The following is a 27,279-nucleotide window of genomic DNA, read 5'->3' on the forward strand; positions in this document are numbered from 1 at the left end:
GCCACACGAGGCTTTTCGACATGAGCACCAAGTATACTGTGCACCAGTGTTTTCACATTTCGTCCCCATTGAAATACGGATTCTACTACAGGGCGTATACCCATGCCCTCTTGTTCTGCAAGAGAAAACCACTTAGCTGCTGAGTTACTCTGATGACGACCACGGGACTGGCCTTAGTGCTCGCCTGAACCAAAGCATGCGGACCAGAAGTTACGCGGCAAAGTCTTGTTTTTTCGCCTATGAATTTAACTTGAAATTGAGTACAGCAGTCAAAACTTGGAACTTCGAGTTCTACAGCACGGTCGTCAATTTCAGTTTGCGAGTCCCTATTACGAATAACTGAGATATTTCGGCGAGTCTGTGGTCATTATGCTTTTGCTCGCAGATGTGCATTAACGAGGGCTCTCCCTTCCTGCGTTCTACCTCTACCTTTCTTGGTGTTGCTGTTCTTTTAGGTTAATTTTGTAATATGTGCCAATGCGTCATATATTTTGTCACCTTTAGTGGTTCATCACACACACAACGTTTGGCTTGCCAGCAAGTTCCGGCAAGATTTTCGTATCGTTTTGCTGATGCCTCTTACAGCTTCATTTATTTCATTACAAGTATTTATTGTGGCGTCTCATTATCCTCACTCCAGACGAGGCCCTACCGACACCCCGTCACCCCACCCAATAACGACCCATAAAGGAACATCGTTCGCTGCCATTTCTCCGAAAATTCCGCAGCGAACCTGTCGAAACAAATCACTGTAATGGCGAAGACGACGAAGGTTCTATGGCGCCTCAGTGGCTGCACATGAATCACGCAGCCACAGCTCTCGTGTGTATATATATATATATATATATATATATATTTGATGAGTCAGCAGACATAACGTACTATTTCGCGGCTGCACAGAAAGATAGAAACTGTTCTTAACTGGTCGGATAATTGGTCACCCTTGTAGACGCGCTAATGTTAGACGCGCACGTGGACCGGGCGACGAAACTGCGAGTGGTCGCAAGGAGGACGCTTCTCCTCTCCCTTCCTTCTCTTCCATCCACCAACAACAGACACAGACGACAACGGTACGTGGAAGGAAGAAACTGGGCAGAAGAGGTGTGAAGCCATAACGTGGCGTCGCTACTTCAAGCGAGCTAACGGGTGTACGTGTTGGGCGCTCTAGGCGGCGCTGCCAGTCACCACCGAGTCAGGGTTGTTGGCTTCCCATATCCACCCGTTCCCCTTTCTTGCTGCATGCCGCCAGAGGCTATAAAAATCCAATTTGGCGGCTGCCGCAAATGGACGCGAGAACAAGGTGAACTCTCCGGACGGCCGCCTTTTATTGCCACGTATTGGGCCACGTCGGTTCGTCGGTCGCGGCCGGCCCTCGCTTGCCGACGTGCAGCATGCCCGCGAGCAAGCACGAACACTCCTGAAGCTGCTTTCCACGTGTGCCCTCGCGGCGAAAAACGGAGGTAGATTTGCGCAAACTCTGAATTTCTAAATTGGTGCAGCACGGCCATAGCTAGAGATATTGTGCCGTCATATCTATCGAACGTGCTTAGAATATCGCGTGCACTGTGCTGCTCTGTGGCGTAGCCCTCCGCGAACAGTGTAGTATCAGCAGGCAAGCGGACTAACTTGTAAGGCGCGCGGCGAAAATGTAAAGTGTTTCCTTTAGTGGGCGTTGTTATACGAGTAGAAAAAGATAATGCGGTACGTGACGTTGTCGACATTGTCAACTCTGTTCATTTTTTTTTATCATCACTGGTGAACACACCAGCCCGCCTCAAGCATCTGCAGCACTGCACAGTTCTAGCTAGATAGGGCAGAAGTATACCAAGGTAGGCCAGTAGTCGAGAAAGGAAGAGTGGAGTGCGCAACGTGGAAACGGCGGTGGCAGCGGCGACGTATACGAGGCTAGGGTGATCACGTACGGGCTGTCCAAACTTACGACGTGTCCAATGGCCTGTTCATTCGCGGAGAAGCGCCCCACCGGCTAACTCGTGTCTGACTGCCTATACATCCTCTGCGTGTATACCTTTCTCCGGCCGCGCGCTTGCTGTAGCCGCCAGCCACCGAGCACGTGTCCCGCAACTGACAGCATAAATATACAGCTTCCCTCACTGCCGCTGCTTCCCCACAGCTCCCGTTGTTCCTTTCTTTCCCCGCCGCAAGAGGGTTCCCCTCTCATCCTTTTCCCCTCCACCTCTCCACCAGCGCTTTTCGCCTCTTCTTCTTTTTTTTCGTTCCATTTTTGGGGCGTCTATTACGCTTCTCGCAGCCGCGTTTTGAGAGGAGGTTATAACCGAATTATGGAGCAACTGCCGGGGATTATGAAACTTTGATGAAGCCAGTCGGCCGAGCCAAGCCGAGACGAGACTGGCGAGCGAGCGTCGTCAAAGCCGCAAGACGCGAAAGACGTTTCCTCCCTGGGTTAATCACGGTACTGTTGCTGCCTTTTGTTGCTGCTGCGGACAGTGGAAGCAGGAACGTTCCGGCGGGGCTCATGACGCTCTCATTGAAGTCCGCGCGTACGGCGGCCGTGGTCGAGATTCAATTTAAAGGTTACGAGCGGGGGCCACGCGGCTGATGGTTTAGACTCGGGGCGGAGTTTTCTCTCTTCGCTTGCTTTTTGGCTGTCTGACGTGTTCCATCACGCTGTTTGTTTTGAAGAAACAATAAAGTGGTGACAAGAGGGGGCGAAAGCGGAGCGCGGCGATACATAGAGAAGGCTGCACCACTGAGCTTGCGGTGAAATGCAGACGTTCTTCTGCCCTAATGCTTATCTTCTTATCGTTCAAGAAACGACACCTTATGGTTCCTTTATCAATCAGTTTTTCTTCCTTTTTTTTTGCGGATTACAGTAAGCTAAAAGCGTAATGGACAACACATGTGCAGATGATATCAACCATAAACTAGAAGCCATTGCAGTCTCAGAAGTAAACAATAAAAAAAGTTTTTCAGGAGGAAAGCCGCGTGATACCAGAGCAATACATTCTAAGGATGGTACTGTTCTACAGTTTCCGCCTTGCTTACTGGCGTTTATGATAGGTACGTTATGAATTTGTACTCTCCGGCGCAAAAGTCACGTGAAAAATTAGTGTGGCCTCCGTGAATTGCGACCTCTTTTACCGTACAACGCCTATAGGGGCAGAGGATGGTAGGGGGGAGAGGGGGGAGGAGGTGTACATGAACCACTGCGATGAGCCCCTCTTGTGTCGCCAGGCACTTTAAACGCAAAGGCTGGCGGCAACATTTACACTATAAGCATAGAAACTCACACAGTAATCAAGACAGCTTCATGTTTTGTAAACCTTAAGGGGGCAGGAGTGGCAGGTCTGCGATGTTCCTGAGACTTGCACTAACGCGGGATAAGTTAGTTGTGAGTTTCGCACGCTGACTCCTTTATACTGAAGACGGACAACATACCAAGACAAAAAGTATGGAATGGTTTTAGACGAGGTTGCATGGATTGGGAGATATCGAGAAAAGCTTTACGAGTTGGCTACAAGGCTGCTGCAACATATTGCTACGTGACACCCCAATATGAAGTTAACGACCACCGAACTGAAGGCCGCTAAGAGCCTTTGTGCCTGTGTGCTGGCCTCTATCTCGTGGCGTAGTTTTCTATCAGGTGAACTTCCACGTAACAATATGAATAGCGCCAATGGATCGGACAAGGAACACGTCCAAGTGTTATTTCAAAGCTAAGCTTTTTATGCGAGCCCCGCCTGCGCCTATCTTGCTGACCGATCCTGCTTGCTGCTCCTGCTGCTCGTGCATTCTCGCCGAATAGCTCGCACTCGATGGATGGATGAATGGATGGATGCTAAGAACGTCCCCTTTGGAACACGGCGCTGTTACCAAGCTGTTAGTATACGGTCGAATACCCTACCTATGCTAAAACAAAGAGGAAAAGAAAAGGAAAAAAAAAACTACGAATAATTCCCATAACCAAACTTTCTGAACCTCTTTTTGGAACATTGTTTTTGTACGCCTCCGTTGTTTGTCGTTTCCGTGCTTTTCTTCCACCACTCTTCCAATCGCTTCTTACTAGTCTCGTACTGCGTACATGTTTACTTTCCCCCTGCTCTCACTGAACCCAAGGGCTTCGAGGAGGCCTGAGATGCCTAAATCGACCACTGAGCAGATATCTTTCCATTCTAATAAAACGCGCGTATCTTTACCCTAGCTTTACCGTAGCAAACACATGTTGCTTCTTGTATCTCGCTTTATAATTGCGTGTTCTAAGGCGTCCTGATCTCGCTTACAAAAGTAATGAGCTTCCCTTGAAGTTATCATAAAATGTTTCTTTCATGATTTCGTTTTCCCTCTTAAGTAGTTACTCATGGCAGGTTTCTTTTCCATTGCCGCCACCCGTGAGATTATCTCAGCCTCTCTGACCTTCGCTTGACGTTCTTGTTACCGTGTTGCTCACCATGCAGGCCGCATACTTCCTGGTAAGCTTCCTAGTTCTTTTCCTCCACTGTGAATCAATATTTTTCCTGTACAAATACCTGAACACTCTTTCAGCCCATTTACTTTCGTCTTCATAATCAATTTTACTCTGAGCTTTCCTCACTTCAAAACTTGTCCAGCCCATATCACCCTGCACGGCTTCATTCGTAGTCTTCCCGTGAGCGCCCGATGCGAGGCGTCCCACTGAGCTTCGGTTCCCATCGAGTCCTGATTGAATCCCTAATAGCAAGCGAACAACCGCATTTCCAAATCCAAGTCCTGGAACCATTGCACCTTTCCACATGCCCCGGAGCACCTCGTACCTATTGTATCCCCATAGCACTCTGTGTTTCATTATAGCCGCATTTCTCTTTCTCTTTTTTCTTCGTTTATCCATATATCAAGGTATTTATATTATTTTACGCGAGGTATTTCCTGGCCCTGTATTGACACTGTCTGTTCACTGTTTTCATTAGAATACCATACACCTGATTTTTAACGCTAATTTTCACACCTAAATTCTCACCTCCCTGTCCACAGATATTAGTTACATGTTGCACTATTCTATCACTTTGCTTGTTATCACTTCTATCACTTTGTTTGTTAACTAGCAACGCAATGTCGTCCGCATAAAACAAACCTGGAAGTTGTTGCTTTAGTACTGTACCCGCCTGTTTGTACGAGAGATTAAACTCGATATTACTTCCCTCTAGCGCCCTTTCCATCCTCGTCATGTACATCATAAACAGCAGTGGGGATAAAGGGCACACCTGCCTCAGTCCTTTGTTGATATCAACTTTTTCCTCGCGCATCATCCCTTCCCATTCAACGCAAGCGGCATTTTTTAGGCAAATCTCTTTCAAAAGCTGTAGACAGTCATCGCCTAAGCCTTCCCCTTCCAGAATGTCACAGAAAATGTTGCGGTCTACGTTGTGATACGCAAAAAAAAGCCATATATAACGGTCTCATTTCTACTCTGAGTATTTCAACACACTGAGTAAGGAGAAATATGTTATCATCCAGACGCCTCTCTATTCTAAAGTCATTCTTGATTCTCCCAAAATGCCTTAGCTCTCTGCCCATGATTGCAGCTTTAATTTACTTGCCTGCATTGCTAACCTGTATATTACCGATGTAATGGTCAGCAGTCTATATGAGTGAATTCTATTTTTCCCCCTTACCTTTATAAATAAAATTCATTCTACTCTGTCGCCAACTGTCCGGTATTCCTCTATCTTTTAGGTTTTTTCCACTGCTTTCACCAGAGCTTCCTTACTTTTTGGTCCTAGTTCATTAATCAGCCTAACGGGAACCTCGTCTAGCCCAGTGGCGGTGCGCTTCAGAATTTTCTCTTCGGCTTTCTTCCAGGTGAAATTTATCAGCACCAGTTCCTCTTCCTCTGGTTCTTTTTCATGGCCTTTTTTTTTTTCTAAACTACAACCTCGTCATTGCCTTGGAAAGATTCGGCTGTTATTTTGTAATTTAATGCCGCGTCCCCTTCCAGTTTGTTTCCATCTTCGTCTAGCATATGTTGCTGTATTGTTGTTGACTTCCTGCCCAATAATTTTATGTAGTTCCAAAATATTATAGGTGCGGGCTTCTTTTTCTCACGTATTTCTGACAACCAACATTGACTTTCACGTTTTATCTTTGCTTGCACCAGTATTTATCCAACACCGTACACCATTAATAAAATATATCCAGAGAGGGAGATTAAGATGGACTGCAATGATTGTGATGGCATCATTGGAATCAGACATATGCTGGCGGGGTGTGCCGCGGCTCTCCCCAACCTCGTTGAAGAATGAACGCAGTGGGAGAAAAGGATTCAAAGCCCATTGTTTCAGGACCAACTAAGGGCAGTCCAGAGGGCCCATGATGTCGCTGAAAGGCTTGGCCTGACAGTGCCAACGTAGGAGCGGCCCGCCTTGGCTTGAGAAGTCGAGCCTCCGGACCTCACCACAATAAAAGTGTTCACACACACACCAGTATTTGAACAATTGATCTTTTTCTTCTGGTATATTTCGCATTTTCTGGCTATTTCATCTTGCGGCAGCTGCGCTTTTTTTGCCTGCTTGTACTCTCGGGGTGGTTTCTGTCGTTCGGCGAACGTTTCTTGTATCTCTCTGTTCCAACAGCTTTTCGGTTTCTTTTCTCCTTTCCAACGCGCATGTTGTTTCTCTTTCCGTATTTCTGTCGTCGTTACACTTAGAAGCTCACTATATTTCCACCCTTTGCTTGGCCGTTTGATAAATTCTTCCTCGACTCCTCTGACCATATTTGTCATTTCTCCAGCGTTCAAATTTGGCCTCGCCATTATGTGCTCCTTGCTCTCCTTCCCAGGTACGTGTCCCATTTTCAAAATGATGCGTTTATGGTCGCTCCCTTTGCTGCTATACCCTTCCTCGTCAATGACCATTTCTCTCAACTTATCATGAATTCCTTCTGTCATCAGACGGTAATCACTGGTCGATTGCCGGTGTTACCACTTCCCACGTGATCTGCCGGTCACACTTAGGCCCTGTATTCACGATAACGAGGTTATGTTGCTCACAAAAATCTAGCATCGACTTCCCGTTGTTGTGGGCACAGCCATCTATATCCTGGCTGCGGGCGTTCATGTGACCTAATAGGATAATTTCGGCATCATTCCCGAAACCCTTAATATCAGCACTTGTGCATTCCACTAACTCTTTATTCTTCTCTGTGCAATTATTTTCCGTCCACAAATACGTTACGCTCAATCAAGTTTTTCTTTTTCCACTCATTGTACATGATGAGCAAAGACGGTCTAGACATTTTGAATTTACCCTTTCCCATTTGGCTCCCTGATGGATGAGCATTCCGACTCCCCCTCCCTCTCATTGCAATTTATTTCTGGTGCACCTTTCCCAAAGATACGTATCAATTACTGGCTGCTCTTCCGAGTCTCTAAGGTGCGTTTCTGTAACCTCATACACCCCTATTTTTTCTCTATTTACCTGCTCCTCAATCTCTACCCGCTTTTCCTTTCTACTGCCGCCCTGCATGTTTTTGTAACCTATTGCATGGCGAGCCGATATGCCAGTTGACATCAAGAGAAAAAAAATTGAGCTTGGCAGGACATGTAATGCGTAGTGCAGATAATAGGTGGCTTATGAAAGTTACAGTATGGGTGTCAAGGGAACGGAAGCGTAGCCAAGGACCGCAGAGAATTATGTGGTGTGATCAAATTGCGAAATTTACAGGCATAACTTTGGATCAGCTAGCGCAAGACAGGGATAATTGGAGATTGCTGGGAGAGGCCTTCGTCCTGCAGTGGGCATAATATAGGCTAATTATGATGAAGTTAATTATGATGACAGTGATGATTGTGCCTAAATATGCTCCTTCTGTTTGTTCAATGCCTTTCCGTAGACTGCTGCTCTCCGGAACCCGATGGCCTGAGCAAGCTGGCAGCATTGCCTGGTGGTCGGCCGGCGATACCAGCATCTTCCTCGCCTCCTCGACGGCCGGAGATGCCGTCGTCTGAAAGAAAGTCAGACGTGCACCATCCTCCTTCTCTTTCAATCGGTTCTGGACCACCGAGACTCAAGGAGGAGTCCGTCTGCACCCCCGGCAGCAACGGTTCGGGAACCTTATCTTATTCAGTGACTACATTACGTTGTCACATAAGCGCTAGAGAAACTCGTCATAGCATTCATTTAATGATTTCATTTGATTTTAGTTGTTCCTTCGTTCAAAGCATCGCGACCGCCAATCTGTAGTAACTTGGGCTCCACAGGGCGAACAGCATTTACATTTCTAGTGCTTTAACACGAAGCCTTGCGTTACCAGCGCTCTTGTCAGTTCCCATCGCAAGGCCTCCCGAATTATATTCCACAATCTACAATGCCCGCTACAGATTTAATAATTCGGTAAAACAAAACAAGAGGCCGCGCGAAAAAAGAAGGAAAGCAAACAACGCAAGTATAAATAGCAGTATGACGCTTCGGATTTTGGAATTTTATATCAGGCGTTCATTATAACCAAAAACAATATCGTCTGTACCGATAAATGATATAATTAATTAAGAAAACCCAACTTGATTATAGAACAAAGCGAAAGAGACTGTAAAGAAGGGAGAAGGGATGGAGTGGACGAGCGCAGGAGCTTCTATATTGCTGCTATAGGCACTTGTGGTATACAGGCAGTTCATGTGCGAGCGTAAGGTTTTGTCGGAGGGCACTTTCGCGTACTTTGCTGCAGTTTACGGGGGGTGGGGGGGGGCGAATAAGAATAAGCGGGGGGGCCAACCACGTCCGTTCGTCAGTTTGTCACGCTTTGCTTCAGGCGCGGCATGCCGCAACGTAAGAGAGATATCCAAACACTCATGTCCCGGATAAAACTAACGACCACTGATTTTCAAGTCAAACGTCCTAACCACTACGCTCTGGTCGCACTGCGCCAGCGAACACATGTTACTGGAATCGTTAAGTCATCCTCCCACATTCTAAAACGTGCAGAATGGGCAAAATAATATTGTCATGAAATTTATTTCGCGTTCGTCTGTGTGAAGAAACGAAGAATGTGTGGCACACAGCGAATAACCCTGCTCGGCTCCGGCAAATAGTTACATCAGATTTAATGCAGGTCTGTAATGTCACTCAAAAATTATGGCGAGAGCGCGTAGAGACATTGTTCGAAAGACGCTTGCGCGTACTCGTACACGGTCTTCGAAAAATGTCACCAAATCATCCGCGCAATATGGTATTCCTGAAGCTGCTCGTGAGCTCTTTCAAACACATGTGCTGGAAGCTCTTATACTGTTGTCCAGTAGTTTCACGGGGCTTTCTTCGGGTGGCCTTCACGTTTTCCTAGAATAAGGGGACGCCACGTGAGAATACCTAAAAGCATCCTGTAACTGGAAGCTCGTAAATGCTGCTCGCAGTTATTTGGTTAGGCCGACCAAGGACACTGCAGTCTGATTTTTTTTTTTTATTTCTGGTCGCTCCAAATGTAGGCTAAATGTTAGCGTTTCGGTGCTCCCGCAGGCGGCAACGTGAGCAACGGAAGCAGCAGCGGTGGTGGCAGTGGCTGCGGAGGCAGCAGCAGCAGCAGCAGCAAGGTTAAGCAGCGTCGATCGCGCACCAACTTCACGCTGGAGCAGTTGAACGAGCTGGAGAGACTGTTCGACGAGACGCATTACCCAGACGCATTCATGCGTGAAGAGTTGTCCCAGAGGCTAGGACTGTCCGAGGCCAGGGTTCAGGTACGTGAACATCTATTTTACGCTTTATTTTTTTTTAGTTTTCTATTTGAATTTTATATATTTCCTTCTATTTATTTTTTTACAGCGCTAACTGATGTGCGGGAACTTAGCAGTACACTCGTAATTAATGATGTTGATGAAATGTCGGCAGCCAAATTCATTACTCGTTGGGAAGGAAAATCCCGAGCCTTCGTGAGTACTTCAACGTCAGGGTCCCCGTGAAAAAGCCGAAAGTGTTACCTCAGTCAGGCAATCTACCCTGGGTGGACCCCGGGAACTAGCACCAGTGTTTCACCTCGCGTCTGGAACCTGGCTTCTTTTTCTTCCCCGGGATTTGCTGCAGTTCCCCACTTTCAGAACAGAGTACGTATGCTCTGCACGCGGCCCAATCAGAGGGAACGTATTTCACAGTTCCAAGAGTTCTGCCGTCGTGGCGCGGTCAAATACACTCGTACGCTGTGAGAGATTTGTGCACGAGTTTCACTATCTCATTCGTATTGCGACAACGCATCGAAGCGACCGAGCTCACCGCTGCTTGCAAGCGCTCGCCATTACGATCACCATGCCTAACGGTCACGAAGGTGCCGAAGGGCACAGACAACAGCGCAGAACGTCAACGCATGACAGTCAACAAGGAGGTCGTAATCCGTCCCATACACACCCGCGGGCCGTCTCATCAACGTGAGAGCGTTCGAAGGTGGCCTAATATGGCTGGCCTTGTCTTCCCTCCCTTTCGCTTTTTTTTCAGCGCGCTCTCCCCTCGAAGCCCACTCGGTCCCGTCGTCGGGACGACGCTCCCGTCTGCCTCCTTTCCCTCCGCCTCGCACTGCACTGGACGCTGGCCGCGGAGCGAAGCGCAGTGCTAAGTGAAACACTGTTGCTGGCTGGTTGGTTCATCTGCGTCTGCGTTTATTTCTCGCATCTCGCTTTTTGTTTTTCTCGTTTCACAACGTAGTGCTAAGTGTGCGACACTGCAAGTAGTCAGTTTTGAATCAACTGAGGCAGTGAGAGCGAGCGATAAACGCCGGACTTACTTACCTGGTAACGCAATTATTCCGAGGCTGTAGTTCGTTGCTGACATATACAGTTTGTTTTACGGTGAGCCGTGTCTGTACAACACGCATTGACATGAAGAGCTGCAAAAGATTGAACAGTGTCGTAGTGGGAGGAACACATTATGTTGAAGATGCCGGGTAAACTACAAAAGAACCCAGATGAATTTTTACTGTTACTAAATCGCCAAACTATCGCTTTATTGGAAGTGTAACTTTATTTTTATGTTTATATGGTTACTTGCGTCGGCCGAAACCCAATAAGCTGCTGAAGAATGCGCCTCGGAAGCAGAAAAAAAAAATTAGAAGACCAAACGAGCGCTGCTTCTTTTTTGCTTCCTTGTCTGCTGCTGCCAATTCTAAGTGCCGATTTACGCTCGAGCCGCCCATGGCCACACCGCACGCGTGCGGTCTCGCGAAAGATTGCACGTATCAAACACTTGTGCACACATTTCAGTTTACAATCTGTAAGGTATACACTGTGCACACAGTGTAAATGGTAATTTGTGCACAAGTGCTGGATACGTGCAATTTTTCGCGCGACCTCAAGCGGGCGGTGCGGCTTGCGGCGATGGGCGGCTCGAGCGTAAATCCACCCTAATCATCGGCTTCTTGCCAACTTGCTCAGTTTGCTATACTACATGGGCCAGCTTCCGACCGGATTATTCGAACGGCAATGTGTCCACACTCAGTCGATCACAGTGATGGATATTAAAAATGGCAAGCTTACCCTCCTGTCCTCTTGGCTGCCCACGGCCATGCTCAATTTGCATCCATTTCCTGACATTTCATCAAGGGAAAAGACAGAGAGGTCATCGAAAGCATATGTCCGGTTGGCTACTCTGTACCCGGGAAGGGTGCAAGAGATGACATAAAAACAAGAAGGAAAAATATGCCTAGAAGCTGGCAATGAGGCTAGAGAAATATGTTCGCGGGTGTGTCCAAAAATACGAAGGAATATTAGCAATAGATGAGTACACGTGACATAATAATGTAGCATAAAATGTAACAATCTTCACTGAAAAAACGCGCTAATGCTGCCCTAACGCTTTGTTTCGTTTCAAAACATTCGTTTGGATAAAAAAATGTGAAAAAAAAAGACGATTACATTTAAGGAGTTTCCTGGCCTGGGGTATCGGTGCTATCAGCTTCCCACATCATATGCATTAAACCTCGCAGTGTGCACCGATTAAACGCGCCCACCGTGATTACAACCTGCTCCTACTCCAATCTCATCATCAAACAGCCTGTACTTATCCTATGCTTACAGAAACAACGTGTTTTACACTGCCCTTTCTTTTCTTTCTCTCTTTTGCCAACGTGACACGAGCAACCGAAAGCGTACTGTCAAAGGCACCGCGGCAACAACCTGCCGTCTGCATGCAGCGCTGAAAGCTTCCGGGAGGACCGTGCCGTGTCGCAGATTACATCTCGCCGACTGGCCGTCAAAAAGAATATACGAACACGTGTGAGGGAGCTCTGAAAAGGACCACTCGTATAATGCGGATTACCGAGAAACCCCCCGCAGGCAGGCGCACACTCTCTGACCCCGACCCACGGTTTAAGCAGGCACGTGACACCAACGATTTAAAAGAAGAAAGGTAAAGCAAGAGAACGGAGAGTGGGGCATGGTGTGCCTTTGTTCGGAGCGTTTTGCTGCCAGAGAAAGCGAGCTGCGCGTTGGCGGGGTCGCCTGCTGCGGCCCTTCCGTAGAGATTTAATGCATCGGCCTCATTCAGAGATTCGTGTAAGATGTGCGTGTCGCCCATATCCTGCTGTTAGTTGCTCAACCGTTAACATTGCGCGTCATGACCAGGCTAAGCTATTATGGAGCGTGTAGCTTTGGCAGCGTATCGATCCTTGGCTGCGACGGCTGTCTTTGGTAAAATATCTCCGAGCTGTCTTCCTTTTCTTTTTTTTTCTTTTCATTTAGACTTAAACACTATTTAGAACTGGCATCCTTATGCAACATTTGATAGCTCTAATCTAATTCGCTCTCTTAAAATATCATCCTCGGCTGGCTGCGACGACATAAACAACAAATTACTTTAAAGTACTATAACTCTTTCTACAAAATTCTTGTACCTTTTATTTAATCAATCTTTAAACACAGGAAACGCTCCCGACGATTGGAAAAAAACGAAGGTAGTTCCCATTTTTAAAGCAGGAAGGCGCGATAACCCTACTAATTACCGTCCGATCTCTCTAACCAGTCTCCCATCTAAGCTCCTTGGGCACATTATAGCATCTAACCTAATGAGTTACCTAGAATCGATCAATTTTTTTTACCCTTTACAACATGGTTTTCGTAAATGTCTGTCTTGCGAAACTCAACTTGCCGAATTTACCCACGACCTACTACTACAGATGGACGATCACCTTCAGATAGCTGCAATTTTCCTAGATATTTAAAAGCGTTTGACCGCGTGTCTCACAACCATCTCCTTGCAAAATTATCCTCCCTCGGTATCCACCCCGAGATTATCAAATCGATTGAAAATTTTTTAACAGGACGCGTTCAATTTACGTATGCTAACAATTTTCAGTCAACCCTTACCAGTGTAACTTCAGGGGTTCCCCAAGGCGCAAGTTTATCTCCTCAATTGTTTTTGATTTACATAAATGAGCTTCCCACAAACATATCAACGAAGCTGTGGCTTTTTGCAGACGATTGCATTCTTTATACATACATCTAACGATACAATCGCCCTACAACACGACCTGGACACTATCGCTTCTTGGTGCGAAAAATGGCCACATGCCACTTAACCTCACTAAATGCAAAGTAATATCCTTCACGCGCAAACACACCACCGTGCACCACACTTATCGCATTAACTATGTTCCTATTGACCACACGCGTACTTACAGGTATCTAGGAGTTCATATGACGCCATCACTTTCATGGATGAAACATATTCAAACACTTCGCTGCGAAGCTTCACGCACACTAGGGTATTTACGACGTAACTTAAAATCCGTATCGTCTGAAATAAAAAAACTAGCATATTTAACGTATGTGCGACCCAAACTTGAGTACGCATCATCCATCTGGCATCCCTCACAAGCTTATCTCGCCGATGACATAGAAGCCGTACAAAACCGCACTGCTCGCTTCATTACGTCACAATATTCAAGACATATCAGCGTAACCACCTTAAAACAAACTTTATCTCTTCTATTGCTTGCTTCACGGCGCGTAACTTCTCGTCTTTGCCTTCTTCACACTTTCTTTTACTTCACCCAATCAGGACACGCCCTCTTAAGAAGCCCGTTCAGAACATCATCCCGTTTATCTCATACTCGCCCCTTGGCGGCGATAAAGTGCCGGACGACGACGATGAGCAGCTCATTCTTCCCCCATGCCGTAACACTTTGGAACGCACTCCCGGATGACATTGTTTCGTGCAGCGACCGCAAAACATTTCGCGAAAGACTAAACGATTTTGATAATGCCAACATAACCACATGAATACCACATCTATTTATTTATCGCCTCGTTGATACTGTGTATATGTTCCGTTTTCTTCTTTTTTGAAATTCTCTTTTCTATATATATACCTATTACAACCAATGTGCACTTTATTATGTAACTTTCTTATGAAGCTGTTCGACATTGATGCACGCCCCCCTTATGTAATGCCTTCGGGCCCTTAAGGTTGAATAAATGAAATGAAATAGCTTTATCAAACGTTGCGTAAGAATGCTAGTGTGCATGAGGGAAAATAAGGTACTACTTTTAGCATTATGCATAGAAACATAATAGACAACCACAGTGGTTGGTCTCAGTAGTTTCACTCGATAAGTCCAAAAAAAAATCGATTCATTTTTTTTTTTTGTGTGTGTGAACTATTCTATTTCTACCCCTAATGATGCCAAAAAATGGAGTCAGCAGTATCTCTCTCTCTCGAGGTCGTGGGTTCCATACCCGCCCGATGCAGCTTCAGTGCGGAAACGCTCGTGTATTGGCCATTCGGCGCACTTTAATGAAAACTCTCAATTAGGCCGGAGTCTTCGAATATGGCGCCTGTTCCTCTGTATGAGTCAATACCGAAGGATAAATTCCATCATTCAATCCAACCACAATACGGAATGCAATAAGTACACTCGGCTCGTATTTCTCTGTTACCTTTCTCGTTAGTCGTTTAGTAAGGAACGCCGGTTAATCATCATTGCAAAGTGAGGAAAGAGCAAGTGACGAGAAATGAAAGTGCACTCACATATTTATTACTTTACGGAAAACTACACAACCTCACACATCGGGCATGGATAAGCTCCAAGATTCCGTTTCACACACACACACAACCTAAGTTAGATCATGTGGAAACACTGAAATATTTGTATTAAAACCATCTCAGAAGCCCGAACTGACATCGAGGCGCATAACGCGTGTATCTATAGGTTAAGCCTGGTTCACCGTGGAAGTCTCGTCATGCCGTCCTTGACAAACCAAAGCAGGCCGCTTGTACAACCACCTATATTTCTCTTTCGTAACTGCATGCTGTAAAACGGCCATAAGAGATTTTACGTCTAGATGAGAGACACAGATAAAAAGAAAAACTGTTCAAAATTGCATGCCACTTAATATATTTGGTCACATAACTCGTACTTTTCTTCAGTTTTTTTGTCTTTAGCATTCCGCTCTCATTCAACATAGGGTGTGGGAAAGGGAGATGGTCTCTCTCTGGGCGCTCTGGGAAGATGTCCAGAGTCCAAGGGTTCAACTGTTTTCCGTCTCAAACACAAATACCTATGCTTACCCGTTCGCTTGGGTAGTTTGAAGTCCATTTGCGAGTTTTGATAATAAATTATTGTCATGGCCTCGAAGCAAAAGGCAAGGAGACTATGCACGCCTGACTGGACCCCTGGCGCCACGAGCAGTCATCGTCATTATCATCAGCCTAATAATTCGTGTCCGCTTCAGAGCGCACACTTCTTCCTGCAGTCTCCAATTATCTTTGCCTAGCGTTATGTGGCTCCATCCTATGCCTGCATATTTTCTAATCGCATCGCTCTCCGTTATCCTACCTATCCTATCTTGCACCATCCTGCTTATCTTATCCTACACCGTTCTCGGCTGCATTCCTCTTCCGTTGGTGCCCATTCTGCTATCCTAAAACAGGGGTTTCCAAGTTTTCTGGCCTTGAGGAACCCCACCTGCCTTTCTAGAGTGCCGGGGAACTGCACCCTTTAAGATAAGCCTAGATGATATACTTTCGTCTTATCCTGCGCATTAGCCTAACATCGAACAGATACGGTACACTCAGTGGAGCTCTGTGAACGCTTTCTGGCGCTATAAGAATGAATTGCAGAAGCTTTCTTGTAAACGGAGCCGGTTATGACAAAACGCCAACACATTCCTCCGATATATACTTATCGCAGCCAAAGAAAAAAAAAAGAGCCGCACGACTACGAAAAGATAAGCATGGCTTTTATGTCGCGTTGCTCCTCCAATAACATTGCCGGAGGAGACATCTCTGTGCGGCAAAAGGCAGTAGCGAGGTGAAAAAGGAAGCTGCGGAAAGAAAAGGGACGACCAGGGAGAGGCGTTAACGCGAGGGGAAATCGGAGGGAGAGGGAGGGGTGAAACTGCACCCGGAAGCCAATCAGCTAGTAGTAGTACACTGCTGGCGGCACAACTTGGCCTAAGAAGCGCACTCACGCCCCCTGCGAGCGTCCGCTGAAAGCGGGGCAGCTGCCACGGCGCGTCGTCTGCTCGCGTTCCCAGGGTATCCTAGAGAGCGACGTCGTCCGATGCTCCTGGCGCCCTCTCTTGCCGCGAATAATACGCTTAATGGCGGAATTCAATTAGCCCTTCGTTGTCCGGCTTTCTGACGCCGTCATCCTCCTCCCGCTTTTAGCGGGCAATCTTCCCTTCTGGCCCTTTTCTTTGGCGCCCCCGTTCCCGTAATCCCACGCACTGGGCCGCGACTCCCTTTTATGACCCCGACTGCATTTGCATAACTCCCCTGCGTGTTCGTTCGCTGGCATCGGGCCTGCATTTTCGTTCACAACGACCGATATCTATTCATTACCAAATTGGGATTTAAGCGCCCCAGCAGCTACGCACGTAATAAAGTGAGCGCTTTCTCGGTGGTCGGCGGCCTGTCGGCATACAAGGCAACGGGTAATCATTCAGACACTGCCTTCTCAGTTTATTCCGTTTTCCCACTGACGCGGCTCATTCCCCTCGCGCATTGCGTTTGCTCTCTCTCTCTCTCTCTCTCTCTCTCTCTATTTTCTTTTATTATCCTCTTTCTTTCGTCGGGGCGTGATGTTTCCCCGCCGCATTCGCACGAGCGTTTATGGCCTCATGAATTGGTCCGCCTATTTATAGCTTCGCGGCTCTTTTCCCCGGCCCAAGGGTTTTGAAGCTGCCATTGTTCAGTCCCGACTTACCGTGAAGCATCTGTCATGACAACCCGTTATTAAACAAAGCAGGCCACTTGCATGATCGCCAGGTTTCCTGCAATCATGCAACTGCCTGCCCTTGTGTCTGGCTCTCATCAATTGGTTCATCTTTGTGTGAATCGCCGCCATCGTTTTAATGTATTCCTAGTCAGTTTGCTTTATCAGAGCGCAATTTCTATTTCTCAACCCGTGTTTTATGTTGCACGTTCTTTTTGTCACCTCGCAATAAATAAACCTGTGTCTATTCCCAATGTTTCCCTTGGTTTTGTTTTTAATAGATAAATGAAATGATTTAGTATTAAGTTTTCATAGAAACCGCTTTAAGAAAGTACCGTCAGACTTTTGTGTTTTATGCACCTACACATGCCCACTCACGAGTCCCGTCCACTCATTTTGGGGAAGAGTGGTCGCAGCTTGTGGCTTGTGAGGTGTTTGGTGCTCACTTGCCTCGGGCAAGCGAATGCGTGGTTTACAAACACTCGCTAAAATGGCGGTGGGCGGGTCATTTTTTTTTTCCTTCTTCATCTGAAAGCCACCAATCTCACCAGAAGAAAAAGAATGAACTGGCGTTATGTTAGCAAAACACAACACAACGGTTTCCGACACCGTTGTGCACCTGACATATAAGTCCCTATACGCACTGCGCGTGTATAGTAATCGTTTATCTGGTAGAAAACAAATGAAAAGAGTAATCTGGACAAAAACGACAGCTTCTTGTCCTTGTGAGTTTTCGCGCGTATATTCTTGAACGTGGCCAGCCTTCAGCTCGCCAAGCTTTACGTATACAAGGATGTGTGTTTCTTTCTCGTAAAATCGTAGAACATGGAGTATTTTAATGATTGGAAATCTAGAGAGGTCGGCCGGATAATGGAGCATCTGGCCTGCTACTCTACGTAAGGGAAGGGGAAGAGGGGAAGAAAAAGGGTCACAATGGGGGATGATAATGGGAGGAACGAGGTGAATGACACATTACACAACTGGTATCACAGGCGTGAGTCCAGGCCCGTGTCGCCTAGGAAACGTGAAAGTGCACGCATTGTCTCTGTCGTCTGCCAACTCTGTGGCCACGCGCCTAGCAGGAGGTCCTCCGACAGTGGTCCATTGTGTAAATGTCTCAATGTATCTGCCAATATCAGTCTTTCTCGCGCATACTCAGGGCACACCACGAGCACATGTTCTATAGTCTCTACAGCGCCACACACTGAACAGTCCGGGGAGTCTGTCCGTCCAATAATATGCAAATATTTGCGCGTGAAGCCGACGCCTAATCGCAGTCTGTGTATCAGGCATATATGAGTGCGTGGAATTCCACGCAGAATAGGAAATCGTAGAAAAATTATTTTGCTGTTACCGCTGCTTTGTACCTACTGAAAGTTTTCATAAATATCGCCTTTCATGATCTGGATCGTTGAATGTAACTCCTGGTCTGGTATATAAAAAAAAAGAACATTAAAAGTTACCTTCTTCTGTAGGGAAGCTAGCGGATGCGAAGGTGGTGCTTCCATAAACTTGTGTCGCCACCTGTCGGCAGCTGCGAAGAATAGCCGGTCCGGGTGCGTTGCCGCATAGTTTCCTACACTTACTAGAGGGAACTCGTGCGCTGAGATATCAATCAGCCGCGGTGGGAATGAGTGGCAGTACATGGATTTGTCCCGTCTTCGTTCTTGGGCTTCAGGCGTTGCAGGTATTGTGTCCTAATCCTGGCGTAGGAAAATTTTGATAAGGTATGTTAATCATTCACAAGGAAGCACTTTCTTAAATGTGATCGCTCTACAAAGTCACGAAGCCATTTAACGCCAAAATGATGACGTTTAGGCACATTTATGTACTGCCCATCATTCCCATGCTCGCTGAACCGCCCTGCTTGCAGCTCCCGTTGAAGAAACTGCCAACTTTAGCCTCATTCCTTTCGTCAACGGGCAACCCTGTGCTCCTCCGAACTCGCTCGGCAACGGGCATCCCTATCGAAATAAAGTTTAGTTGTTTTGTTCACCTCAAACGAAGCAGTCGGTTCTTTTTTGACCAGCCATAATTTCCTCAAATATTTGGGGCCGAAACCCGGGAGAAACGATCGAACTTACCATTGAGGCAACGAGGTCAACAGACGTCGACACCACAACGAGCTCGGGGAAAACCAGCAACGATCCTCGGGCAGAATACGGTCGACGAGGCGCGCCTTCAACAACAAGGCCTAACGACGCCACACCCAACTGAAACCGACACCACGACTCAAGCCCCATCGCGGTAAGCGAACTCTAAACATTGATGCCACGATGGAACGGCTCAAACTGAAAAGAAGTGAGTGCATTGAGAGCTCAAGTCACTAAACTGATTTCTGAAGCGGACTTATTCTTGGAGAGTCATGCAGACGAAGGAGCTCTTAATGTATTGTCTGCGAGGCTTAGCGCCCTCCAAATACAGCTAAACGAGGTGGACGCCGCCATCGAGCCCTTAGTACAAGACCAAGACGCAGAGCTAAATTATGTGCGGACCATAGAATACAACGACCGTATCGTCGCACACATGGCAAAACTCTGCCAAGAAGCAGAAAAAGACCTGCTAACAAAACAAGCAGAAATGGCGGCGACGCGGGCGCAGACCGACGGCCCTCCGGCGGGGGTAAAATGCAAAGTGAAACTGCCGAAGCTCGAGTTACAACGATTTAGCGGCGCCGCCACGGAGTGGCAGTCCTTCTGGGAGCAGTTCGAGCAAGCGGTGCACGGAAACGACGGCCTCTCCAACGCAGAGAAGTTTTTGTACTTGCGATCGGTGCTTTCGGGAAAAGCCGCAGCGGCCATTGCCGGCATTCAAGTGACTGGGGCAAATTACACCACTGTCATCGAACTTCTGAAAGAACGCTTCGGTCGACGAGACGTGCTGATTCAAGAACACCTGACTCAGTTACTCGAATTGCCACCGGTACAGAACGAAAAGGAGCACATCGGCCTACGTCGACTCTATGACCACCTGCAACGCAATATCGCTGGTCTCACGGCGCTCGGAGTCAAGACAGACAGTTACGGCGCCCTGCTCTCCTCCGCACTCCTGCGAATGCTGCCAACGGATCTTGTTGTCGGATACCATAAGGAACTTTCCGCTGCAAGCAAAGATGACGCGATCAGCATCAAGAGCTTGCAAGCTTTTCTTAAAACAGAAGTAGAGAGCCGGGAAAAGGCACTGCAACCTGATAATCTCGCAGCCAGAGAATCAAAACATCGCGACAAAGAAAAGAGCAAACCTCAGAAAGGGTCAGCATGCAGCTTCTCTTTTTTCTGCGGGTGCTTCGAAGCAGTCCGATCCATGTGCATTCTGTGCTGCAAAAGATCATGCGGCTCAAAATTGTCAGGCGAAGATCTCATTGGATGAAAAGAAGAAAAGGCTCACTGCAGCTGGCCGGTGCTTCCGATGCTGCATAAAAGGGCACACTTCAAGGGAATGCCGCAACAAAAGAATAAAATGCAAGGAATGTGGCAGAAGACATCTGACTCAGATGTGTGACCCGACATGGAAGCCACCCGAGAATAAAGCCACAGAGTTGCACTCTTGGACAGAAAAGAAATCTGAAAAGGTACCAACTGTGCTGCTCCAAACCGCTCAAGTATGGGCAGAGGGACGAAGAAGAGCGCTCACTCGTCTACTGTTTGACGGAGGTAGCCAACGAAGCTTTGTCACTAAAAGACTTTCACGGGAACTGCAACTAGAGGTTGTAGGTGAAGAGGACATCACAATCTACCCATTCGGAGGAGCAGGAAACATTATCAAAGAGAAGCGCAGAAGAGTAAAAATTTGGCTAAGAAGTCAATACGACCGTAAAGAGCACTCTATCGAAGCTCTGGAAATACCGGAGATCTGCTCTGATCGGCTTCACGTTCCTGAGGACATCCTAAAAGAGGTGCAAGCGGACATGGATGAACTGGCAGATATGACTGTTGCGCCAGCTCATTTGATGGGAAGCGGGATCGACATTCTTATCGGTGCTGACTATTATTGGACATTGGTGTGTGGTGAAGTCAAGAAGCTGCAAGGCGCACTAGTTGCGGTAAAGACCGAATTTGGCTGGACTCTACAAGGAGCGATTCCCAGCAGTAGCTCAGCTGCCTACTGTTCAACCGTGGCAGTGCTTCGTGCCGGAGTGTTCGCCGACACAACCAGCTTCTCCAAGGAGCTTAAATCGTTCTGGGAACTTGAGAGCATTGGAATTATCGACTCTTGTGCCCAAACGAACGAAGAAAGCGAAGAAGTCATGAGCACATTTTCGGCATCGGTAGAGAAAATGGACAAGCGCTACGAGGTAGCACTGCCCTGGAAACCCTTGAACATGCAACTCGCCGACAACAAAGCTGTTGCAAAGAAGCGCTTGACTAACCTCACGAAGAAGTTAATCAAAGATGAGGCGACACTGATTAAGTATGACGAGGCTATCCGTCAGTACCTGGAACAAGGGTTCGCAGAACGAGTTCCATCGCAAGAAAGCAACAACGATGTAAGCAGATTATACTACATGCCTCATCGTGCAGTTTTTAGACCTGACAGCCTTTCGACCAAGATTAGAGTCGTCTTTGACGCATCTTCTCACGATGCAGGTTGTATATCTCTGAACGAAGCCCTAGAACCAGGACCGAACTTGAATCCAGATTTACTTAAGGTTTTGCTGAACTTCAGAATTCATCGTGTTGGATTAAGTGCAGACATTGAAGAGGCATTTCTGCAAATTTCGGTGCAACCGGCTGATCGCGATGCCCTCCGATTTCTTTGGTATGGACATCTTCCAACGAAGGAAGACCCAGAGCCTCCTATTGAGGTCTGGAGAATGACTCGTGTCCCTTTTGGCGTGACAAGTATTCCATTCCTCCTCGCAGCCACCGTGCGCCACCATCTGTCCGCGACAGAAGATTGTCCAGAAATAAGAAAAGCCATCAGCGAGAGCCTTTACGTGGACGACCTCATAACAGGAGCGAAGACAGTGGAGGAGGCTACAGATTTCTACCGAGGGGCACTAGATGTCATGAATCGAGTAAGCATGACACTGCGTAAGTGGAACTCAAATTCCAAGAAGCTGCAACAGTTGTTCAATGACGGAGGAACCGGATGCGCCCTTGGCTACGTGGAATGTCCAACAACAAGTGTCTCACGGGTCCTCGGACTTGTATGGGATAAGGACAGAGATCACCTAGCATTTTCCATGGAGGCCATCTTAGATTTCCTAGACCGAAACAGCAACACTAAACGATTCATTCTTCAAGCATCGGCTCGTATATATGACCCACTTGGTCTCATTTCTCCGGTCACAGTTACAACCAAGTTGATGTTTCAAACACTGTGGGAATAGGGTATTGAGTGGGACGCCCCTCTGCCTGAAGAAGTCAAAGCAGCTTGGACGCAGTGGCACACCCAGCTACACCATTTAACGGACATAACAGTGCCAAGACGATATGGTAGCTTACCCAACGATAGCTGGAAGGAAGTACACATCTTCACAGATGCCAGCCCCAAAGCTTACGGCGCAGTTGTATATTTGCGCATCTCCGGGGTCAAGGAAGCAAAAGTTACTCTGGTCCTCTCAAAGTCCCGAGTAGCACCAATTAAGAGAATTTCTCTTCCAAGACTGGAATTGATGGGCATGGTGATAGGTGCTCGACTGAGGCAATATTTGGAGCGGTCACTGAGCCTTCCAATAGCCAAATGGTATCTGTGGACTGATTCATCTATTGCGCTGCATTGGGTTCGAGGTCCCGCCCAACAATGGAAACCCTTTGTCGCCAACAGAGTGTTGGAAATTCAGCAGCGATCGGATCCAGACATCTGGAATCACTGTTCTGGGATCGAAAATCCCCTCGACCTTTTGACAAGGGTAGTCACACCTCAGGCACTCAAGTCGAGCTCACTTTGGTGGAATGGACCTGCTTGGCTTTCGAAGCCACCTACTTGCTGGCCAAGGCATGAAGGCGCCGCTGACATGATCATCGCAGAGGAGGAAAGAAGAACGCTTCGCGTTCACAACGTGACTGTAAAGGAATATGTCTTGCCTCTGCAGAAATATAGCTCCCTCTCTAGACTGGTTCGAGTGACAGCCTGGGTTTTACGATTTTTTCACAACGCCAGACACCCCGGCCAAAAATACGAAGGACCTATTACGACAGAGGAAGTTCAAAAGGCACATGTTTGATTCTTCAAGTACAATTCGAGGCCTTCCAAGAGGAACTCCAGTGTCTTCGCCGCTCGACACGCATGCCAAGCGATTCTCCGATACGTGATCTCAGCGTCATCCACGACGACGATGGAGTGCTGAGAGTGGGAGGAAAGCTCAGTGCAGCCGAGTTGTCCTACCGTCAAGACATCCCTTCACAGAGCTAACGATCAGCGCAACCCACCGCCGTCTCCTGCATGCAGGCGCACTGGAGACTCTTACCGAATTGAGGGAAACGTACTGGATCGTGCGGGGAAGGCAAATGGTGAAAAAGGTGCTTAAGAAATGTGTGACTTGCAACCGTTTCAACAGCCGAGCTGCTACTGAGCCAGTCGCTCCTCTGCCTCGTGAGAGGGTGACACAAGCTCCACCCTTTGATGTTACCGGTGTAGATTTTGCTGGCCCACTGAACACAAAGGATCAAGGAAATAACCGGAAGTCTTACATCGTTATTTTCACATGTGCAGTGACCAGGGCAATACACCTTGAATTGGAGACCGACATGTCCACCTCAAACTTCCTGATGGCGTTTCGAAGATTTATCTCGAGAAGAGGAGTTTGTCGAGTGATCCTTTCTGACAACGCCAGGACATTCCAGCGCGCTTCTAAGGATCTAAGGCGACTATGGACTACAATAAGAGGAGAAGAAATTCACAACTTCTTCACAAGCCACCAGATCCGCTGGAAATTTATAGCTGAGAAAGCTGCTTGGTGGGGAGGATTCTGGGAAATAATGGTTCGGTCCGTAAAAACATCGTTGAAGAAGGTCTTGGGAAACAGCTACTGCAACTTCGAGGAGCTCACGACAATCCTAACTGAAATCGAAGCTGTCATCAACTCTAGACCCTTGACCTACGTCTACACGGAGGCGAGCGAACCCGAACCTCTAGCACCGTCGCACTTTCTAGTGGGAAAGCGACTGACCACTCTTCCTGACAGTGGCTCCACTACAGAGGTGGCTCAGCCCCCTGGTCAACTCACTCGTCGTTGGCAATACCGACAAAGGATGGTCGACCAGTTTTGGCGTCGCTGGCAAAAGGAGTACCTGACAAGTCTCCGATCAGCACATTTTGCTGTGCCAAATTCGTCAAGCGCACTGAAGAAAGGAACTCTCGTTTTAGTCCATGAACACTATCTACCGAGGCAACTCTGGAAAACTCGACAAGTGGCAGAAGTTCTTCTCGGACGAGATGGAAGAATCAGAGCTTGCATGGTGCGCATGCCTAATGGAACCACATTGAGAAGACCGATTCAACTGTTGTACCCAATGGAATACATGGACGAATGACCTGAAACTCATTCCGGGGGGAGTATGAAGAAACTGCCAACTTTAGCCTCATTCCTTTCGTCAACGGGCAACCCTGTGCTCCTCCGAACTCGCTCGGCAACGGGCATCCCTATCGAAATAAAGTTTAGTTGTTTTGTTCACCTCAAACGAAGCAGTCGGTTCTTTTTTGACCTGCCATAATTTCCTCACCCGTAGACGCTAGCGCCACAGTTTCCTCTAGCAACTGTGTGATACTCTAAGGGTTTCCGCGTGTAGCCAACTCCTCTAGAACAGGCGGAAACCCTCCCAAAAGTGTTGTTCTCCGCAACTTTCTATTGAACCACAAACAAGTGTTCTTAGAAATGTGTTTCTCTAGCGTTAAAACGCACAAGACTGACTGTCCGTTAAGGGTCATTGTACCTGAAAAAGGAATGTGACAGGAGAGCTTATGTCGCTTTATACAAGACATATGAAGTTTTATCCGCTTGACGACCATTTTTTTATAGAAAGAAATTCAGAGGAGGTAGCAGGTTTGTTCAGGAGGTTATCGCTAGAGCATATATTAAATTGTACATATAAATAACGTGCGAGTTAATAAATTCTAGAACAGTGCATAAATATCTGTCGAAAGTTTCTTAGTGATCCTGTCTTTTTACCTGCGCTCTACTTACGTGAAGTGGCAGGACAGTATTTATTTGCAAAAGCATGGTACTTGCATAGGCTCTTGCATTGAGCCTTTTACACCGAAACTGTTAGCCTCTCGGTGGTCGGCATTTTTTGTTTCCGTACGCGAACAAAAATGATCATAGTCAACCATGGCTCATCCCCCGCGTAATGCAGAGGCTACAAGAAATCAGCAAAGTGGAGCGAACGGTGCCTACATTCATTTGAATCACGCATACAACGTACAGAACAAGGTACGATTCAATAACGAACAAGCTTAAAACAATCATTATCATCATCATCAGTGGCTCATATTCCTGTAAGCACGCTAAGAGAGAGAGAGAGAAAATAATGCAGAGAAAGGCAGGGAGGTTAACCAGAGGTAGTTCCGGTTGGCTACCCTGCGCAGGGGGAAGGGTTAAGGGGGATAAAAAGAGAAACAGAGCGGAGGGGGGAGATAGAAAGAGAGACAAGCACGAACAAAGCGCGTACACTACAAAGCGGTAGGGGGCGGCATTCTTAGAGTCTGTCGTGAAGCCCCGTAGATCGCAGGAACCTTAATAACGCGAGTAGGGCCTTCGACGCGGATGTTCTTTCGGAGCATTGGCCTAAAGCCGTTCGGATAGTGGACGATTGTCCAACTGGTCCAGTACTCTGCACATCACTTGTCTCTCAGCACTGTATCGGGGGCAGACACAGATAATATGTGCGAGCGTCTCGTCGATGTTGCATGTGTCGCACGTGGGCCTGTTGGCTCTTCCAATGAGGAAAGCATATGAGTTCGTAAAGGCAACGTCTAGCCACAGACGGTAGAGCATGGTCTGTTCAAGTCGTGGTAACCCAGGCGGGAGGTGCATCCGTATGTCCGGAGACAACGAACGCAACCGACACATGGTGAAAGCTTTTGAGTCCCACAGGGGCAAAGTACAATCACGGGACATCAATCGCAGCACAGCCGCCAGCGTCTGTTCACGAAAGCGGAATGAAGACTCGTTGACCACTTAAAACTGCAATGCCTCATACCCACGTAAGCAAGAAAAATATGCAATATGGCTCATACCCCTTAAGACAGAGACCACAAACGCTCAGCAAAGATAAGCACCGTGCATGCATTCATTGATCACCCATACAACACACAGAAAAGCATACGCTTCAATAAAGAACAAGCTCAAAACAAGCATCCGGGCCTTCAATAAAGCATTGCGTGCTCCCGTCAGCAGTTGTAGTGGTGGTTTTGCAACAGCTTCGCTGGACATCCACTTTCGCTGGGCTGGAATGACGAGTCAATTTTGTTTTTAGAAATTCGCTTTTAGCTTTCAAGAACTGGGTGTCTTTCTGGTAGCCTTAGCAGTTCGAATTTGTCGATTTTTCAAATATTTATTAGTAGACGATCGCTTATTCCTATTTGACAAGCGTGACGCTTCGTTAGACGCAGACGTTATTGCTACATATCTTAGCAGTTTTTAAAGAATGTGTCTAGCGTATATCAGACGTCAGACAGTCAGACGTATATTTACAGGATATTTACAATAATCGTAGTGGCTGACAAGATGGTAGACAGCGCGCGAAGTCCAGAGCGTCGTCTTCTTCCGACCAAGCTGACAACAGCTTCTTCGTCAGCGTGTCCCATGACCCCCGGCGGCGGAAGCACCGGCACGGTGCTGGTTAGGAGGCGGGCGAGTGATACAACTTAAGACGCGTGACATGGACCACGTCGGAGGGATGCTGAGCCACGGTTGGCTCAAGAGGGGCGATTTAGTACGTGACGTCAGTTACTTGACGCAAGACACGGTAAGGGCGAGAGTAGCATGAAAGTAACTTCTCCGAGAGGCCAACGCGTCGCGACGGCGGCCAAAGGAGAACCAGGGTGCCCGGTGTGTAATGGACGTCACGATGGCGGGCGTCATATAAGCGCCGCTGATTGTCCTGCGACTCCACAAGTCGACGTCTGGCAATATGGCATGCTTATTGAGCTTTGAGTATGGCCTCACGGGCGTACTCGGACGTGGAATTCATGCTAGCA

General features: G+C 47.5%; 1 protein-coding gene across 1 annotated transcript in view; it reads left to right on the forward strand.

Moving 5' to 3' along the window:
- LOC126540819 (uncharacterized) overlaps nucleotides 1-27,279 on the forward strand; it is a 132,534-nt gene that overhangs the window by 23,316 nt on the left and 81,939 nt on the right. The window contains exons 2-3 of the mRNA XM_050187651.3: nucleotides 7,843-8,052; nucleotides 9,459-9,676. Coding sequence (XP_050043608.2) covers nucleotides 7,843-8,052; nucleotides 9,459-9,676 — 428 coding nt within the window. The remainder of the gene's footprint in view (nucleotides 1-7,842; nucleotides 8,053-9,458; nucleotides 9,677-27,279) is intronic.

This window comes from Dermacentor andersoni, chromosome 2 (genome assembly GCF_023375885.2).
Source record: "Dermacentor andersoni chromosome 2, qqDerAnde1_hic_scaffold, whole genome shotgun sequence".
NCBI lineage: Eukaryota > Metazoa > Arthropoda > Arachnida > Ixodida > Ixodidae > Dermacentor > Dermacentor andersoni.